The sequence below is a fragment of the Scatophagus argus genome, chromosome 17, assembly GCF_020382885.2.
Source record: "Scatophagus argus isolate fScaArg1 chromosome 17, fScaArg1.pri, whole genome shotgun sequence".
Taxonomy (NCBI): Eukaryota; Metazoa; Chordata; class Actinopteri; family Scatophagidae; genus Scatophagus; species Scatophagus argus.
The window spans coordinates 18,176,328-18,196,134 of record NC_058509.1 but is presented as its reverse complement, the minus strand read 5'-3'; the positions used below and the strand labels follow the sequence as shown (position 1 = coordinate 18,196,134).

Below are 19,807 nucleotides of genomic sequence, written 5' to 3'. Positions count from 1 at the left end.
TCGGCTGTGAACATCTAGTCTAATAATGTTGGATTTACAGCCAACTAAGTTCAGGTCATTCTTTCCTCTGCAGACTTAGAAAAGGTCCGCCATCCTTTGATCTCTTCCGACTATTGCGATGCACTTGATTCTGTTATCAGCAGGTGAAACTGCGGTTCATACAAAACACTGCTGTCATACTTTTAACTCCTTTCAAGAGAAATGACCTGTCCGTATTTGTGATTTAGGATGACTCTGATCGCTGCTTTAGATACTCTGGCAGGGCCCTACTAATACGTGGTTCCTAAATCTCAATTTGTCACCAAAGATGATTGGGGTTACGCTCTTCTGGCTTTCAGCAGTGGAACTTCAGCATCTTTAAAACCCTTTCTTTGAGACTCACTTTTTTCTTATATTTATTAATAATTATTATTATTATCTTGTAAATGTCAAGATATGAAATCGAAAAACAGCAAGCCGAAAAAGGTGCATATATCACTTAGTATATTTAGCTTAACAAGGCTGCACATAATTAGCTAGGCAAGTTTGTAACCTTATTTTTTTGCTCAGCTTCAAAGTTAAGAAACTGTATTCATGGCAACGTTTTATGCAACGTTAGTTTGGCTGTGTTTTGCTTCCAAAGGTTTTCCTCAGAGAAAGACCTACAACTGTGTGAAGACCACAAAGACTTTCTGTGGACCCTCAAGCCAATAGTAGCTAGTTAAAAATGCTAACATGGACTCTTCACTTTAATGCTGAATAATAATTACAGCTCTCTACCTAGTCTAGCTAGTGGTCAGAAATTAACAATTATGCATTAACCACATTACAGCACATTTTACAGATTGTGCAGAGCACCTGCTGCAGTGTGAGCGTGAAAAAACAAGAAACAGAACAGAAAACTGTGCATTCACCTAAATATTGAAATGATTCGTTAATTAATAAATTTACATGATCAATATAAAATGATCCCTATCTAATCTTACTGCATTAGCCCCGCCATCTTTCACCTAGCAGCTATATTAAATATATTAAAAACAATATTAAAAACAAAAAACTGATTCACTCTGAGCTGTTGCTTATTTTTATTTATTTATCTATTTATTTATTGCATTATTGCATAACTGTAATAATAAATGGCCAATGGTTATGAACCGTAAATTATAAACACGGTTACACACACACACACACACACACTTATTTAATTTTTACTGTATATTATTATTGTATTATATTAATTAGTCACTTTGATATTGTGGTTTAAAATTAAAGTTACAATTTAAATAACAATTTTTGTTGCTTCTCTAGAAAATTCTCTTTTTTCCGGGACGCTTCAGTCCCGCCTTGAACCAATTCTCTCGTCTTATTGGACACTCTGGCTGTCATTCAAGTTCTATTCCTCCAATTGGTCAAGACAAGCGTAGGCAGGGTTTGTTTCCAGGAAGTGAGTGGCGTGTCTCCAGGCCTCGCATTATTGTTAAGTGAAGTTTTTGCTTGTCATCTTACGGCTAATATTTATTTGGCCTTTTCTTAATCCAGCAATATGGGTGATGATGAAGAAAAGTATGATGGCATGCTGCTTGTTATGGCACAACAACACGAAGGAGGGGTACAAGAGGTAAGCCAGTGTGTTGCATGGTAAAGCCAACGTGCTAATGTAGTTAGCCTGTAAGCTAGTAGGCACACCTCGCTTGTATGCATACAGAAGAGACAAATAGGTATTTTACAGGTTTTGGCCAAAGTTGTTATCATTATTAATACTACGTGTTGTTCAACAGACCATCGAGTTAAATTATTAATGATTGGGATGTTCTAATGAATTCGGCACACGCGACTAACGTGCAGCACAATAGATAAATAGATAGATACTTTATTGATCCCGAGGGAAATTCAAGATATTTCAATTAAGTCTTTTTTTTAGTTCCTGTCGAAGCGGCTTTCTACAAACTAGTTTTCTGTTATGGATATTCGTTTTAAAAGCAAGCAATTTTATTTATTATTGAGATGCTATCTGAATAGTGTCAACTGGCTGTAATCTAGAAGAATCACATTTTTTCTTGCGCACAGTTAAATAATAACGTTGGAATCTGATTCAAAGATTTGCAGTTACATCAAACAATAAGTCACAAATTTATGGATTATGAGAAGAAAAAAATCCATGAAGCTGATAAACGCATAGGTATGGTTTAACTGATGATGGTGAAGTGGAAGTGTGCAGCATACTCACTGTAGTCCAGTCATGTTCAAATAGAATTAAAGTCTGTGGGATGAAATTTGTGACCGCCTGTTATTCTCTCAACAGTTAGTAAACACATTTTTCAGCTTCCTTCGCCGCAAAACTGATTTCTTCATCGGCGGCGAGGCAGGTGCTCCGGAGAAGGTGAGAAACGCTGTTGAACCTGTAGCTTTGCTGATTGGACTGCATGCTGTGTAACAGGCACACCTCCTCATACCCCTCACTTTGCACTTTCTCCTTCTTGCAGCTTGTCAAAGATGCTTTTGCCCATCACAATAAGCTAGCACAGAAGGCCCACAAAGAGAAGCAAATTAAACAAGAGAAGGAAATGAAAGAGAAAGCCGAAAGAGCTGCCAAGCTCGCAGAGGAAGAGAGAAAAAAGAAAAATGACGACGGTCCTAGAATTCAGGAACTTACTGATGAAGAAGCAGAGAAACTTCAGTCTGAACTCGACAAGGTGAAATCTGTGTGCCTTGATGGTCCGTCACCGGTGAGCCACTGCCTCTTGTTTTTGTTGTATTACTTTAGTTATTTTTGTATTGTATGTTTTAGAAGAAGAATGAAGAGGAGAAAACAGTCAAAGAAAAATCATCTGACAAAGAAGAGAAAGAGAAGGGGGTGAGTGGACAATTTTAAACTGAAATTTTGGTTGGAGTTTGGCGTTCTTAGTTCTTCTGTTGTACCCATCTTAATTTTTATTTCCACAGTCTGACTCAGAAGGGGAGGAGGATGAGAAGGACAAAGACAAACTGAAGCCTAATGCAGGAAACGGAGCTGACCTGCCAAAATACAAGTGGACACAGACCCTGTCTGAAGTTGATGTGAGTGTCTTTTGACTTCAGGATGAGGCTTTGACTCTTTTGTGTGGAACGTTTCTGCACCTTGTTTACTAAGCCTCTCAGTGGGTGTTCATTCATCTTTTCCCTCAGGCAATCAGATTTATTACTGAAAACCCCTCACAGTGACTTCTGCCCAATATGTTTTAGCATTACACCCATTTTATTTCATATTTATCATTTCGGCTTTTGCTTGAATTTGTAAAAAAAAATTTGGAACATGGCAGTGTTTACTTGAATGTTATTGATGTTGTTTGCTCACACAGGTTGTTGTATAGCTCAGTCTGCTGCATAATCCAGATTTTATATTTTATGCCACAGCTGATGTTTAATGTACAGGCCATTGACTAGCACATCGTAAATGTTGACCGATGCCTCATTCTGTGAAGGGAGGATGTACAGTTGTGGTCAGAAGTTTATGCACACGTGTAAAGAACATGTATGTCATGGCAGTCCGAGTTCTAGTGACGAAATGTTGGACAAAAATATATATACAGCAACCTAATTCAGTTTTGTTGATGCCTTGTGACGCGGCCTCTCAATCTTTTTGTTGACTGTACAGCTGGTCACTGGTGAGCTGTTTAAATAGGGCTCATTTGATACACTCAGTAAGCTCAGCCACAAACCGTACAATGGGAAAAGTGGATCATTGACTTAAGCCATTCAGGAAAGTCTCAGAGACAGATCCCAAGACTAACTGTTTAGACAATTCAAATTATAAAGATTTAACAAAGATCCACTAAAAGGAAATTGTGCATTGAATTAGAAGCTGCTGGATCACAGGTTTCAGTGTTCACAGTTGAGTGTGTTTCGAGCCCCAGACACACCAAACCTGAGGAAGAGAGAAGAGCTAAAATAGGCACTTCAGAAGCCACAGGTCTTCATTACAGTATTGACCAGTGGTATCGCACAGTACAGATTTTCAGTTTGTACCAATTGAACCAAATTAACACACTTTAAGCTGTTGTTGGTTCAGACCCAGAAGAAGAGTTGTGGGTATGATTACATCCTCTCAGGTCCGATCTAAATAGCACTGCCAGTGTCCTCTTCTGCTTCATATTGTAGTTTTGATAGCCATGTATTAAAGGGAATCGAATCCTCCTACAGCTGGCGGTGCCTTTTGATGTCGTGTTCCGCCTAAAGGGGAGAGATGTAGTGGTGGACATCCAGCGACGCTCCATCAAGGTCGGCCTGAAGGGACACCCTCCTGTTATTGAAGGCCAGCTTTACAACGAGGTGAAGGTAGAGGAAAGCTCCTGGCTCATTGACGACGGCAAGGTTGTTACAGTCCACTTGGAAAAGGTAAGGGCAGAGTATATATGGGTCACTGTAGAAAGATTCCATCTAATCGGCCTGTGTCTGCTCAGCAGTAACAACACGCTGCATTGAGCCTAATCACATTCTTTAATTTCAGATTAATAAAATGGAGTGGTGGAGCAAGATTGTAACGACAGATCCAGAAATTAATACCAAGAAAATCTGTCCAGAGAACTCAAAGGTAAAAGATGATCGATCAGAGTTAAGCCTTTATTTGTGTCCTGCCTCCGGTACATCTGTATTAACAGCTTCCTTACTGTGTGTTCCTCCTGCTGAGCAGCTGTCAGACCTCGACGGAGAGACACGTGGGATGGTAGAGAAGATGATGTATGACCAAAGGCAAAAATCAATGGGCCTGCCTACATCTGAGGAGCAGAAGAAACAAGAAATTCTTAAAAAGTGAGTTTCCGGTATTGCATCACTGCCGAGTCTTCTTGTTTTTTTAAATCATGAAACTTTAAAGATCTTTTTATTCTCTGTCAGCTGACATCTTTGTTCTTTTATTGGCTCAGTCTCTGAAGCGGACACTGTATCCAGAGTCAGTTTACTAGAGTCTTTATGGTGGATAAAGAGTTTATTAGAAGCTGCTTGTCTAGTATTGTCCTCACTGTTACCAATTTGTGCTCAAGGCCGGGCTCACCTGCTGTAACCTTAGGCAGTAAAAGGTAATGTGAAAAGTGCTCATACTAGCTTCTGCCTCTGCATCGTTTGTGTTACTGTCTCTCAGAGCACTTCTTAGCAGTACTTCACCTTGCCTTTTAAATTACTCTTGGTGGTGCATTTCAAGGGGAACTTCACTGATTTTACACATCAGAATTTACAGGATTTGGGAGCTGCATATGTGGAATGGTTGTAGGAAGACTTACATGTCACCAGAGGGGGCAGTTTGAATCAGATAGATGTCTTCAAGTGATATCATTTGAGTTGGTGCTGATTGGGTCTGTAGACTACAGTTTGTTGAAAAAAGATGAGTATTTGGTTGTCTCTTAATTGAAAAGATTTAACTTTAGTTGACTTAAGTGTCAAAAGTCACAACACCTTTAAGCGCATCAACAGGAAGTGTTTTGAAGTATGTAAAGTATACCTAACTGTCATTGAATGGTGGACTTTTAAGCTTTGCTAGTATTAGCATATATGTTCTGCTGAAATGTTCCCTCATTTGAGGAACAGTTCACCTGTTCAGCCAATCTTCCTTCTCTCTTGCAATGCCGTCCATTGCTCCATACTCTGAGAACTGGCATCGTGCTGGTGATCCCTTCACAACACTTACTTTGACCTAAGTTCTTGGATTGGCGAAGAATGAAACTGGGATGCAGTGATCCATGACTCAGATGTGGGTCAGGGGGAGTGAAGTGGGCTTCCCTTCTTCCTACCTGCCTGTTTCTGACACACTTGCTGGGACTGCACTCATCTCCAAACTCAGCTTTCATTTGGATCCCAGATACGCACGTGTAAAATTTCGTGGCTGCGTGTTGCACGTTCCAGGCTGGTTTTGATGGTAAAAACAGCTGAAACCAGTAGCACAAGAGTCAGAGGTACAGTGGGAGAAAAGTGAGCTGTGAAGCTCCATTGATGGTAAATGGTGGGCTAAAACATAAAACCATCAGTTTGCTCTTTAATTTGCATGTTAATGAACTGCTGCTCTTGTAAATACAGACTTGGATTGAAATGCACACTGACTTCATGAACGTGATGGTCTTACTGTGTCATGTTAGGAATAGTAGCTGTGCACCATGTTAAATATTACACAGGGCAGTGGTTAACTAAGATAAGACTAGGATGTGGGCCAGGTCAGAGCTATGAGACGGATGTGAAGGCCTCTCTCTTCTGACCGTTGGTGGTTTTATACGAGCAACGAGCAACACTTCTTCTGTGGTGAGAGTAGTCAAGATGGCTGCTCGCAGTTATTTTATTGATGCAGTGTTTACATTGTCTCTGTCAAATAAGTTGTCTGATGGTGTCAACTCAGAGGAATCGTCCTGTTTTTTTTAAGCATTTAAAAAGTTCCCTCATTGGCCAGATGGAGGTGTTGTACCTAAAGGAAAATTTCCCATCTGTGCCCAGCAGGAAATGTAGATAATCAAGACATGTACCAGCAAGACAAAGGTTTAGTCACAACAGTTGTGTCTGAGATACTATGAAATAAATAAATGAACATAACCATAAGAGGTTAAGAATCTGTCATTTAGAAAATATCTAAATGCAATGCTCATTGTTCTAACAAGGTCAGGATTTCTTTGTGATAGGTGACAAGGTGATAATGAAATTATTCTCTATTTTAAAGCAGCTTGAAGTGATTTAAAAAACAAAAAAAAACAAACAAATGACTGACCATCTGTTGTCTTCTTTGTGACCTTTTCTGTGTCTGCAGGTTCATGGCTCAGCACCCAGAGATGGATTTCTCTAAAGCCAAATTCAGCTGAGCCTTGATGCCGTCAGCTTCACCTGGAGGATCCGTACTATAATTCACAATCATTTTATCAAAGCCAACATCAGGCGTCACCAACTCCCCTTCATCTGTTCTCTTCATACTCTGCATGGTTTTGTTGACTAATGGTCTTAAGTACATACATTCAGGCCCTTTTTGTTGTCATGATAACAAGTTTTGATGACTGTAAAACCCACATTCTCCATTTGCATGTTGTCTCCATATTTAAGATGTGACTGGATTTTGTAATAAATGGCTTTTAAATCAAAGAGACATCATTACATAAATCACTTCCTCATCCTCAAGAATAGAAGAATAATAATAAGTGTGTGAACAAGAAAATGGTTTTCTGAAAATCAAATTAAAAGTCTTAGCATTTTTATTGCTCACTTTGGTATTTTTACTGGCTATGAATGTAGAAGTTCATAACTTTAAGGGTTCAAGGCCGGGAGCTGGGATTTTACCAGCTGTGTATTCTGTTTGGATCACATCCAAAAGCTAATGGCCTACAATGGCAGGTTTTCCTGGAGTGCTCTCCATACAGGTTAATTACATAATACTGGAAATCCTGATGAGGAGCTGCTGGGAATGGCACAAATTTCCAAGCCTTTTTGATTACATTTAAAACATGTCATTAAATATTAAAAACGTCAGAATGCTTGTAGTTAATGTGTATTACGACTGAACCAGTGCAATGCTCACAAAGTACAGTATAAAGCACCATGCAGAGGTTGGAAAGATTTTTCACTTTGAACCACAAGGGAGCAGTGTTTTCCTTTAAGTGCCACTTGAAGGTTGAATGGTATCCTGTATAGTTTATGTACTACAGACACTATCACATTTAAAGTCCTTTAAATGTGGTGAAAAGTAGTAGATGATGATCTTCTTGAAGAGTATGAAGAGTGAGTGTCTTGTAGCTTTATGTGAATTTTGGCTCATATTTATCCAGTTTCTAAAATTACACTTGAAAATGCTCCAAGGAGTCAATGTAAGTTTAAAAATGTTTTTAAGTAAAATGGAGGCTAAGACATTTATCAAGTGTCTTCTATATGGAGTACAGTGAAGTGTAGGAGGAGCTTCTGTGATCAGATAACTAATCATATGTATGGGATATGTGCAGCCAATAAGATGCCAGGATTTATTTGTTAGTGATTTTCTAAGAGTTTCTAAGTTTTCTAAGTATTTGTGTGAAATCATTATCTCCTGTAGCAACAGGTTAAAATAACTGCAATGTAACTGTATACACACAAAACTAATGCAGTGCAGACAGCCCCTTGTCCCCTGAGCTAACAGCTCATCAGAAAACAGCAGCTAAAACTTGTGAGTCAAAACTACCATGTTTTCAGTTAAACATGTGACTTCAGGTTATGACCAGCAGTATATTGTACAGTCACTCCAAAACACGTGAGGCAGCAGCAGTAGGAAAACCATAAACCGTGATGTCGGTATCTGTTAGAACAGAAAACAGTCAAAATGGATTACATGAATGTATCATTTCCTGTGATTCTTCTGTGCGAAGTAGGGGTCCTGCGATGTACCGGTATTCACCCTAACCGCAATATTCAAAATGAAATACTGATGTTCTGTATACTATATATATTGTATACTGTGCAAATAATCCAACACAGATGTTAGACGTTGTGAAAGTTTTGTCATCAGCTCATCTGTTGCCTTTACACTATCCATCCAGTGTAATTATTCTTTTTATGCTTTTTTTACAGTTATGGTTAAAGGCTCTTTCCATTTCCATGCACTTGTATTTTTAGTATAATTCATTTGTCAAAAAAGAGACAACACACAACAAAGTTCAAAATAAATTTGACCAAAATCTTTTTCCCCCCAGTTTTTCTGTAGATATCATGATAAAATCAGTGAATTCTTTTGGCCACGATAATCATCACAACCAGTCTGAAAGCTGGCCTCTGTCAAAGCCATTGTACAGGATGATAGTTATTGAACATAAATACATTAAATGATGCTGAAAAAAAATTCTTACTGTATTGTCAAAAACAATTTAAGGATTATGAATTTTCGTTTACAAACATTAATAAATTAAGTTAAAAGAACTTTGCTAAGATGCTTTTATTTGTAGCATTGCATTATGATGGTTGAAAAAAATGGTAAAAATCAGTGGACCAGAATCGGACATGTTGTGTATTTTATTCCACTCATTGTTCTTCAGTGGTACCCACATTACTCGCAATGGAACCACAAGTGTCAGCGGTTAATTCAGAGATTTGGCTGTTATGCTACTGGTGGCTGGAGCCTGGAGCCTCCAGCCTGCAGTGGGCATGAGGAGTGGGGTACAGAGGTCTGGTAGGCTGTGTAGTGCATAGCCAGATCTTTCTTTTTTAATTAACAGCTCTTGCAGATGCTGCATTAAGGGGCATCACATGAAGGAACTTCACACAGCTCCCATCTCTCTGGAGGCCAAAAGGTTTTATAGACCTTTTTTTTTTTTCCACATTCAGTTGTACTCCCCAATACCTATAAACAGACTCTGAGGTGTAAAACTTGTGGAATTCCCCTTTAAGTTTGTGAGTGGAAGTGAAATGTAAGAGCTCTTACTATTAACTTTGATTAACCATGACAGGCTACCCAGAGTAGTTCACTGCATTCATCATTGAAACATATTTATGCACAGCAATTTTCTCTTTCCAAATGGTACAATCACTGTACTAACTTGTCCGAATGCAGTGACTGACATGTCGCCCGAACCCCAAAGCTAATCAGCACGTTGCTACCAATGAGTGAAAGACACGCTTTCTCACTCAGACCACACTGGATATCATGCACCTCTGCTAAATGTTACTTCACTGAGGACCAGTTTGCTTACAAGTCTTTTCTGCTTGTGTGACTGTCCACAGCTAGCTGGACTGGCCTGTCAGGATGGTGAGAGGCTGTCACCATCACTGTGGCGACCGGAGGAAACATACATTAGCTTATGCTGCCTAGCAAGTCCTTCTAATGTGTGAAATTGCTCATGTAGTTCAAAAACGCTCCTCGGACATCCGTCTCTTGGGACAATAGTGGGTTTTTTTGTGCAGGTCACCATGTTGGATTTTCAGGCTGTGAGGTACATTATCGCATGGTGCCTTCATTTGGGCATTTTGGGCAATTCAGTGTCGTGGGTATTGAATATCTGAATTGTTGTTACTGCGGCAAACACAATAAGCTCAAGCTTAAGCTGAAATATACTCATGAGCCAGGAAATGACAGCACAGAACTGTACACTTAAAGCAGAACCACTGGTAGAGTGAGCTAAGTGAGCGACTTCAGGGTTAAAAGAATTCGGGTATTCATTTTTCACAAGAAAACTAAAACATAAACGGAGCAACAGAGAAGACATTTTAATTTTTTCTCATTTCTTCAAGCGGTAACATGTTTCAGCTCGTCTCGTCTCAGTTACGAATGAAGCAAAGAAAATCTAGGTCAGTTCTGGGTCCCAGATTTAACATCAGTCATATTCAGTCAGGCTCGGTCACAGTTTCAGGCCTTTGCATGGCTCTAGTATGAGTTGTCTTGGAAAATATCTCCAAATTTGATGTTGCAGCATACATCATAGCAGTGGAATTTAGTTGCCAGAAATATATCTGCAAGAAAACTTGGGAGAACCACTGAAAACCAGAGTTGCTTCTAACTCAGCAACGTATATCTAATAATCACAATGACAAAAGGAAAACTGTTAATATGAAATGCAAGGACTCTGCCATAGATAAACTATCAGTGTATTAGCCCAACTTCCAGTAGTTCTATTAATTGCACTGGGGGTGAGAGGCCTGATGGGACTGAGGATGGGTGGGGCGGCTGAATGACTGTGCAGGGGCTGAGGGCACGGAGGAGGCAGAGTCTGCTCAGCTGACAGCAATGTCTCACCAAGGTACCAGAATTTCTTCATTAACGAAGACACACAGACATCAGAGGGACGGGGATGGGGTTTTGGGGCGGACGAGGGGGCGGTCTGCAAACACACCTCCCCGCCGCTGCGCTGACTCGCTGTTCCAGACTTGACAACTTGTTTTTTGGCAGCGGCCCCCCTCATAAATCACCCGCAAGGCCTTGCACAATGTGACTCACCATCATAATCGTAGTGTTTGTGGAGGCCGCTTTGCCCTTCGGTCGTCCACCATAAGGCTGCTCCGTGGCTTATTCCTGGAAGTGGAGGAGGATACGTGAGGGGACACCAGGACAAAGATGGGACGGCAGGCCGGATTTAGATTTTCACTGTGCCTCGTGATGAAAACGCAAGTCCAGCTTAAGGCCTTACTGTTACATAATTAATAAAAATCTATCACAATAACTGGCAATAAGTGGCAAGTGTCATTTTGGAGTGTTTAACCCTTCTCTACACCTCTGCCAAAACTAAAACTAGTAACTTCGGTGGCAATAAGGCGAAAGTGACCCAACCCAACATGTGCATCTGTTGTTTAGAGCTCTCCATCCTCACCTGGGTGTTGGGCACACTCTGTAAAGCGTATTTGGAACACACACTTCCAGGGGTGGAGAAGAGACCAGTGTGCAAAGTCAAACTCCAATTATCAATTAGTGAAGGCCAACACAGGCTGTAGGCTGGAGTGTGCAGAGCAGATCAGCCATCTTGGAGGACAAAGGCTTCAGTCAGCTCAGAGTCCTCAGATCATCACACAAGCACACACAGGAAAAGGCAGAGATCACTCTCGGCCCAGCAGGACCTGTTTATCGCTCCAGACTGAGCAAAGACCATCTGCAAACATCCTCCCCTCCAAGTCTGGACAACTGCTCATAAACTGGCACACACACACACACACAAACACCGCTGAAGATGAAAAAGCAAAGTGATACACTATGACTTTTATTTTCGTTGTTTGTTGAACACAATGAAGTCATTCAGCTTCAACCCCAGTTCAATAGCTGTATTGTAAAGTACATCAAGGCTGTACTCACTTTACTGCAGTATATCTGGTAGAGATTGTAGACACACCAGTGTTACATAGTGGTGATGAGTCAGATGATTCAGACACACTGGCTAATATGTCAACTGTCCACTGGTTCTGTGAATCAAATATTAAAGGTCTGAGAATATCAAACATAACATATACGATAAATGCATGCAATAAGAGCAATAAGATAATGTAAATATAAATGTAAAAACATGAATATATTGCTCTTCTAAATATATTATCCTCAACAAATCCTTTCATCACCAGCTTTTCAGTCTGCTGCTGAGGTTATAGCTTCTGATTGAGATGTTTCTCCTCCAGTGGTGCTTGTGAAAAGTTGAAACTCAGATTAAAAGTTATCAGAGAAATGCTGAAAGAGCTCTTTTTTAAAAAGGGCTCTGCTGATTTAGCACTGCGATGCAATAACAGTGTCAGACTCACGATGTACGTTCTAAAAAGAACGATCTAAATAGATTCAACAGAGCCAGCATGAGTAGCCTGCAGCGGATTTGAGGAGCTCTCATTTCATTCATGTTTTTAGCCATGCTGTCTGTCAACGGCTCGGTCAGTCCACCACTAAAATGTCTCAACAACTATTGAATGGGTTGCAGTGAATTTTGGTACAGATATTCCTCTCAGGATGTATTAGCCACGCTTCACTTGTAAAATACGTAGAGAATTAGAAGGTAGATCCAAAAATATAGGGAACAGTACATCTTCAGACTAACTGCCAGCTGCTGCACATTGTTCTGTTTGCTATCCCTACCTACAGTTAGCTCAGTTAGCCATGGAGCTAGTTTGATTTTGCTTATTTTTGAACATTCAGTAAAATGTTTTGGTTTTAATATTATAAATAAAACACCTTTGACTTTCATTAGTGAATGTGCACCCCTTTTTGAAGTTAGTGTATCAGTGTTTCCCTGGGGTAAAGTCCCAGCACGGTGAGTTCAGGCTACATCTTTAAATCTTGGACCCAACCACCTGTTCTCGCCACATGTGTAAGTTGTATCCTTTTTCGAACCTTAGTGGTCCAAGATGGCAATCCTAATATCACTGCAACATGAGGTGACAGCATATCTTTTGCTTTAAGCTATTTTTAGTTGTCAAGTTTTTTTTGTTTGTTTTTTTGGTTTGGGGCTTTTTCTTAATAATAATTTAATAATTTTACTCATCAAAGTAACCAAGTAGACAGAATGACCTCCATTCCAAACAACTAAAACATTAAAACGCTGCTTAAACATCGCTGCACTCCTAATAATTATATAAATAGCAGTGGTGGAGGAAGTACTCAGATCCTTTACTCAAGTAGAAGTACTAATGCCACACTCTGTTTCAAGTAAAAGTCCTGCATATGAAAAGGAAACTCAAGTAAAAGTATGTCTGATCAGGAGAAGGAACTTCACGTAAGGAAAGCAAAAACACCCAGTGCAGTAAAATGTCCCCTGTGACAGTAAAAGCAGACTTTTGCTGTTGGAACTGGTAGATGTGGTGCTCATTTTGACCTATTTTGCACAAGACTGCGGCTAATGATTTTTTTCCATTTCATTATGTATGAATCTGCTGATCATTTTCTCCACACATCATTTTTTTTGTCCAACCAATAGCACAAACCTTTATATTATTAAAACTAATATCAAATATTGAAAAGCAGGAACCTTCAGATTTGAGAAAATGAACCCATGAAATGTTTTTACATGAAAAATGACCGGAATTATTATCCCAATAGTTATTTTGGGTTATTATTCTTATTATTATTATTTTGGGTTAGTTAATTTTCTGACAGTTGATTTATAAACTAAACAATTCAGCTGTACTTTTACATTGTCATATTTTTTGAGTGCAGAATTTTTCATTTGTAAAATAACTTAAAGCTGTCGAATGTTGTTAAGTAAAAAGTGCAATTTATACTGAAGTACAGTACTCGGGTAAATGCACTTTGTTACATTCCACCGCTGATGAGAAGGTACTTGTTTGATATTTGTGCGTTTTGTTTGAAGGGGTGTGCGTACTACCTGTACACATTAATACTGTGCTGCCTTCTTCTGTGAAGAAGAAACTAAGCTTTCTATTAATTTTCTGTATAATTTTATATAATCTATTTTCTTATTTTATTGTCAGGGAATCCACCTCTCATTTTGACAGTTTAAACAAAGGCACTGCTGTATTTTGTTATAGCTAGTGGAGATAAATTCCTACATTTGAAGAGGCAGTGAAGTGGAGGGTTTCAGACATGTCAGCGTTTCATGAGGAGACCTTTGCTCGGCTGTGATCGGCCCTGCCAGCTGCGGGTCACATTGCTGCTTCATTACTGTTTGCTTGTGGCCCCGTGACCCTCCAGCCTTCATTTGCACCTCAGTGAGGACCCCTCCATCACTGTTCAGGGGCCGAGCCTCTGTGGGCCTGACACACACATCACACCACTGACATCATGAGTGCAAGGCTGAGCCACTGGCCTCAGTAACGAGCAGGAGCATAAAGTACTTTTACGGGATATTTTAATTTCTTTCTTCTTTTTTTTTTTTAAATACATTTGAATTTTTTTCTCTTTTTACGGTGTTCTACCTAGTTGGTCAAGCTTGGCAATGCAAATGCAGTTGTTCAAATGTTTATCGTATGTACCTTTATTTCTGTTTTTATTTTTATTTTCTTTTGAATAATTATTTTGATATTACCTTAATTTTTTATGTGGACATGCACCTTGACATGTAGGCTATTGGAAATGTTATCGTTAGATTTTTCTGTTTTTTAATTGTCTTTAATTTTTTGCTTTTTTTGAAAAAAGAATGGTAAAATAAGATATTATTAAGTAAGTATTATCATATATAATAGATATATATTATGATTATTATTATTAATTAAGTAAAAAGAAAAGAAAAACATGGTTTGGGCTTCTGTCAGAACATCAGTCAGCATTCAGAATAACACATAACACATAGTTTTACACAGAATAACTGTATAACACAGCAGCAAAACACGAGTTAAATAATTTGGTATCATCAACTAATGTCAAAAGTGGCTTCCATACCTTCTGAAAATAGTTTAACAATAACGTTCTTTGACATGAACACTGTGTAATGACATTGCATAAACCATCTCACTGAATCACCTCCCAAAGCATGAGGATGATGAAGACTTCCAATTTAGTAACATTAATGTTTTAGCTGAAAACATGCCTGCACTGAGAGTCTGTTTTTGATAGGATGGAAGAATCTTTCTCCTGTCAGAGCAGCCGAATATTAACAAATTAGAGCATGGCTGAATGTTAGTTCCATGTTGTTTGAAAAACTGATTACATATTTACAGCAGATGAATATCTACCACATATGGGAGAAACCAATCCAAATATCTTGTTGAGTTCAGTGTTGGAGTACAGTGGTCTCTGTTAGACTTTAAAATGAATTATCTAAAATTAGTAGAATGGCTCTGTATGCCAGCCAGGCCTTCCTCCCACAGTTCCTCTGACCCTGGAGCACCCAGTCCTTCTGCACAGGCCTCTCTGAATCAATTAACAGGTATTACACATAAAGCTGTGCAAACTATGACCTCGAGTTGGTGATGATCAGAATGAAAATAACAACTTTTATGTCATAATAGTCCATAGACTTGAGACATGAGCATTGTCTTGTTCCAACTAAGTCGGATAATAATGCAAAGCTGTGTTAATGTGCACATCCTTATATTCAGTCCCAGGTGTTAGCATTTTGAGTCTGTATTAAGTACCTTTGCTCACATGCAGATCTGAATGTGTTAGCCGTACGTCGCACCATAACGCAGATTGTGACAAAAGGGTGTCAGTGATGGAAAAGTACCCTGGTAGATTTCTTAAAGTGGACACTTCTCCATCACCTCCTCATTTCAGTTACATGTCAGAGATGCCACATTCACTTAGCGTAGCCTTGCAGACGCTGTTATTTAAGGAAAGCTCATATCACAAGGCTGAAAGTACGGTGACTGAGGTTTGATGCACAAGGGCAGTGAGAGTTACACCTTGAGACTGGGTTCAAAGTGACACGTTATTTTAAGCTGTCTACTGCATGACCCTGATATTATTCTTATCTTGCAGTGGCCCTTGTTTGCCCTTTGATCGTATACATAATAGGACTTTATCGTTGATGTACATGGTGGTTCATGTCTCGTTTTCTGTCTGTATCAAAAGATACAGTTCACGATCGAAGCACACACTTGCCGTTGTGCTTGAAGCTGAGAGACAAAACATTCATGGAGATAATCTTTACAGTGCTGTTTGCACACCAAACAAGACAAAATGAAACCCATGTTTGAGAAAACAAACATTTTTAATTTATTATTAAATGACATAAATAAAACTCACAGTGAGTTCAAATACAAATAGATAGTTATGTACAGGTGTTCGTGCAGGGGAGGCCCTGCCAGGATGTCTTTCAGTCCAGTCTTGGAACATTTATTGCAATCAGAAAAGGCACATTTATATGGAGAGCACTAGACGTTAATTTATTCTATTTACACACATTTACACATTTATGTTAGCGGAACCATTTTTTCAACTTATATATTTAAGAATAAAAACTAAAATATCAAGGATTGTTCAGTTGTTTGCTTGTAAGGAACTCAAGGAGTTTGAAAAAGGTGTAATAAACATGTTATAAATGTGTAATAAGCATGTTGGGAATTACTAAGAGCAAAGAAGGAGTTCTGACCATGCAGCTGTTCTAAAGCTCAATATTCTTCTTTGATTTTGTCCTGCATGGAAGGTGGTGATTGTCTTTCAAGTCCTGTCTTTGCATATCAACTTTGTTCAGCATGACTCCAGCCTAACTTTACACCTTTTCTTAAGATTACAAGCTCTGGAATGAATATTCTAAGCATTTTCATAAAAGGAGTCAAAGGAGATCCTTGCAGGCCTTGTGACATTTCCACATGTTCTCCAAGATATTCTATTCAGTCCCAAGCCTTCAGAGATGCTGAAGTTTTCAGAGCTCAGTAGCTCTGAGCGACAGGCGCCCAGGACGCGGTCAGTCTGGCGATAGAGCTCTCGAACTGGGCATCCCCAACACCGACCTCACTCAGGCTGGGGTCGTACATGGAGGAAGGCGAGGAAACGGGCAGCGAGGAGGTCAGGCCCGTGTAGGAGGAGCCCCTCAGGAACTGGGAAGTCAAACCTCCAGGTATGGAGCCTGAGGGTGAGCCTGAAGGGGTGAGGGTAGTGCCAGCTACCGACCATAGGCTGGGGTACTGACTGTGGACAAAAGGAACAGAAGGGTTGGTTCATTAAGTTTTATGGTACTTGACAATGTCTACTGAAGAACTTTCAAAGATGGTCACATCATGGTTTTCTGAATTATCCGAACCTATAGAGTGTACCAAGTAACTGTGCCTCAGCAACTGCCTCTTACTCTTAAAAGAAATCAAAGATGAGAAAGGTTCACCTAGAATTAGATGTAGAGTTGGTGGTGTGGGACAGAGTGCCCATGCCTGTGGAGCTGGGGATCTGAAGAGCGGACCAACTGTCATGAGCGGGCAGAGCTCCTGAAGTGTTGTCCATGTAGTTGTCTGAAAATGAGAGACAGGCCACAATTTAATGTTGATTGTCCCATTTATTGAGATTCCATTCATTATTCATTCGTGTAAGGCGTGTGGGGGTCTTACTCGTGCTGGAGGTGCGGTGGGGGTAGTGGCTGGGGTACGGGGCAGCTCTGTGGCTCCTCAGGCTGGAGTAGCGCTCACAGTAGGAGCCAGAGGAGTGGCCCGCTGTGCCACTGAACTGAGGAGGGCTGCTGCTGGGGCAGATAGGAGTCTGGCCTGGAATGAACCAACCTCCAACTGTGGAATCAAACAAAAACAAAGTCACATAAGTATAAGAATTTTACTTTGCTCCCTTTCTAAGACATTTTTCTACAAATGCTATGACGCACAACACTCCAGTAGAGGTGCTCAGAAATGGAGAAACTGATAAAACTCACGCTGAGAGTAGCCAGACTGTTGGCTGTCTGCACTGTGATCAGGGACTTCTTTGTGGTCGCTCCTGCAAGCAAAAATACTGTTAGATGCTATACTGTTAGTATACCAACTTGATCATTTCAGGAAACTTTTGAGGTTTGAGTCTGTACCTTTCTTTGGCATCCAAGAAGGCTTTAGCAAATGGATTGTGTTTTATCTTCAGGGCAGTAATCTGTGAGGACGACATGACGGCTGTTAGCATTTCAATCAGTAATCAAGAGGGGTCAGTGTAAACAGAAGGTCCACATAGGGCTTATGCTCAACTGACCTCTTCATTCTGGTAGGCAGTGACAGCGATGAACTGAGTTTCAGGGAAAGACTGACTGCTGATCATCTTCTGGATGCCTCCAACCTTCACGATGTGTATCCTCGGCTCGTACTTGTGCAGGGAATTCAGCATGATCTATGGGAAGATTTCAATTAATGTTATTTTAAATTATTATAATGGCTACAAATTCATTCAGTCAGTTTAGTGTTTTTCTCAGCTCAATTGAGGACACGACAGTAAAGTGACATAACACCAGAAAAAATCACATTATTCCCATTGAATTAAGTTTCCTTGTCTGGATACGAGTGATCCACATTATTTTGTCGTGTTTCAAAATTCTACAGTTCCTCAAATACGTAAAAAGGTTCTGGAAACTTGTATATTTCACATTATATTGTATTGATCAAAGTTTAAAAAGAATAAATGACTTAAATGAATAGATCTTTCAGTGTCACAGTTAAATTATCATGAAAAGTCACCCTCATTAATGATATTTCTACTCATGAATCCTCCATATCCTATTATGTCTCCTCACCTGGCCGCCCCCGTTGAGTTTATTGGAGAGTTTCACTTTGCTGAAGGAGACGGGCGCTTTCATCCAGTGCGCTCCGAAATTGGGGGAGTCCGGGTGGATGTAGACGCAACTGGGGCTCTGGGGCTCCGGTTTGCCGCCGGGGACCCACTCTCCGTTCACGTATTTCCATCGGTTGTTGTCCGCAGCCACGAAATCCAGCAGCACCGAGTACATGGCGTTGGGGTCAAGGCCGGTGACGCTGGCCCTCAGCACAGGAAACATCCTCCTGGAAAACAACAAGGATGGCGTCTGTGAGCGCATTTTGCCGAGATAAACTTGTTTTAGTTTAGTGACAGAAACGAGTTGGTAACTTGAATTATAAAAAATCCCTGGTGCGTATGTGGGCACCTCTTAAAGACTAAAACCATTTGTACAAACTATTTTATGCCCGGTGCGTAAAAGGCGCGTAAAAATGTACCCGGCCGGTGCGCAAAACACACCACGGCGGCTTCCGCACAGACCTACCTCCCAGTTTTGGTGACAATCATCTCGTTGGTTAACTCTTTGAACTTGATCCATAAGTCCGCATCATCCAGCGTCAGTTTAATATCCCTCTCCGACGCGTCTCCCTTCTCGCTGCCCTTCTGGAACTCACTCTCCACGGCGCTCAGGAGATGCTCGAGGCGCTGGTCGGGGTTGGATGAAGTCATATTTCCAAGTAGTGTAGACAGACCTGAATCCAAGACTTTTAGTGCAGGGGCTCACTGACTCTGAGACTGTCGTTGACAGAGAGAGAGAGAGAGAAGGCCCGAGTGATACTGGTCCCTAAACCTTGAGGCCTCACCATTTAAGGGCCCCCAGGGACCTCATGGGGATTCGGGGCGTGGTTTGAGCACACACATCTCCCCTCCCTGACCGAACGTCTCCAAAGGCCGCCCCCACGCCAGACCAACCTCTATCTACAATATGTATATACATATTTGTAACACTCTACCTTTAAAGTTTAATTGTGACTTCTTTAACCAAACTCCACTCATAAAACTAACTTTTTACAACTTTTATAAATGTAAAATACAATGACTTTGAAATGAAACTTGGGATTTATAGCTTGATACCTTAAAATCTGTTTAATCCACTGCATTTGATGTCCTACATATTCAAAGCTGTGCATTCAAACAAAAGAAGGGAAGCGAGGGATGACCCACGCCTTTGAACTCAGTTGTGTATTTGCAAATAGTGCTAATCTTTTGTTGTCCACATGGGAGAGGGCCTGTGTTTACTGAGTGTGGGCCATTAGAGCAGACTCTGTGTTCCTGTTGTGCTAAAGTGTGGAT

At 40.3% G+C, this 19,807-nt stretch overlaps 2 protein-coding genes across 2 annotated transcripts; one reads left to right on the top strand and one right to left on the bottom strand.

Annotated features, from left to right (window-relative positions):
• The first annotated feature begins 1,396 nt into the window (after positions 1-1,396).
• On the top strand, positions 1,397-7,065 carry nudc (nudC nuclear distribution protein). The gene is made up of 9 exons (XM_046418342.1): positions 1,397-1,597; positions 2,282-2,359; positions 2,463-2,672; positions 2,768-2,833; positions 2,923-3,036; positions 4,159-4,353; positions 4,466-4,549; positions 4,649-4,767; positions 6,740-7,065. The coding sequence occupies exons 1-9, from the start codon at positions 1,523-1,525 to the stop codon at positions 6,789-6,791; spliced, it is 993 nt and encodes a 330-aa protein (XP_046274298.1). The 5' UTR covers positions 1,397-1,522; the 3' UTR covers positions 6,792-7,065.
• Positions 7,066-16,238: 9,173 nt separating this feature from the next.
• On the bottom strand, positions 16,239-19,434 carry tbxta (T-box transcription factor Ta). Its single transcript, XM_046417733.1, has 8 exons — positions 18,999-19,434; positions 18,495-18,759; positions 17,960-18,094; positions 17,802-17,863; positions 17,655-17,716; positions 17,341-17,514; positions 17,121-17,244; positions 16,239-16,930 (listed from the first exon to the last, which is right to left on the bottom strand). The coding sequence occupies exons 1-8, from the start codon at positions 19,181-19,183 to the stop codon at positions 16,672-16,674; spliced, it is 1,266 nt and encodes a 421-aa protein (XP_046273689.1). The 5' UTR covers positions 19,184-19,434; the 3' UTR covers positions 16,239-16,671.
• Between the last annotated feature and the right edge of the window lie 373 nt (positions 19,435-19,807).

Excerpts from the sequence above, each read along its gene's own strand:
- nudc (XM_046418342.1), top strand. The coding sequence starts at position 1,523 with ATGGGTGATGATGAAGAAAAGTATGATGGCATGCTGCTTGTTATGGCA. Across the intron at positions 3,037-4,158 it reads AGACCCTGTCTGAAGTTGAT|CTGGCGGTGCCTTTTGATGT; the intron begins GTGAGTGTCTTT and ends ATCCTCCTACAG. Across the intron at positions 4,354-4,465 it reads TTACAGTCCACTTGGAAAAG|ATTAATAAAATGGAGTGGTG; the intron begins GTAAGGGCAGAG and ends CTTTAATTTCAG.
- tbxta (XM_046417733.1), bottom strand. The coding sequence starts at position 19,183 with ATGACTTCATCCAACCCCGACCAGCGCCTCGAGCATCTCCTGAGCGCC. Across the intron at positions 18,095-18,494 it reads AACTCAACGGGGGCGGCCAG|ATCATGCTGAATTCCCTGCA; the intron begins GTGAGGAGACAT and ends ATCTTCCCATAG. Across the intron at positions 16,931-17,120 it reads AACTCTACATCTAATTCTAG|TCAGTACCCCAGCCTATGGT; the intron begins GTGAACCTTTCT and ends TTTTGTCCACAG.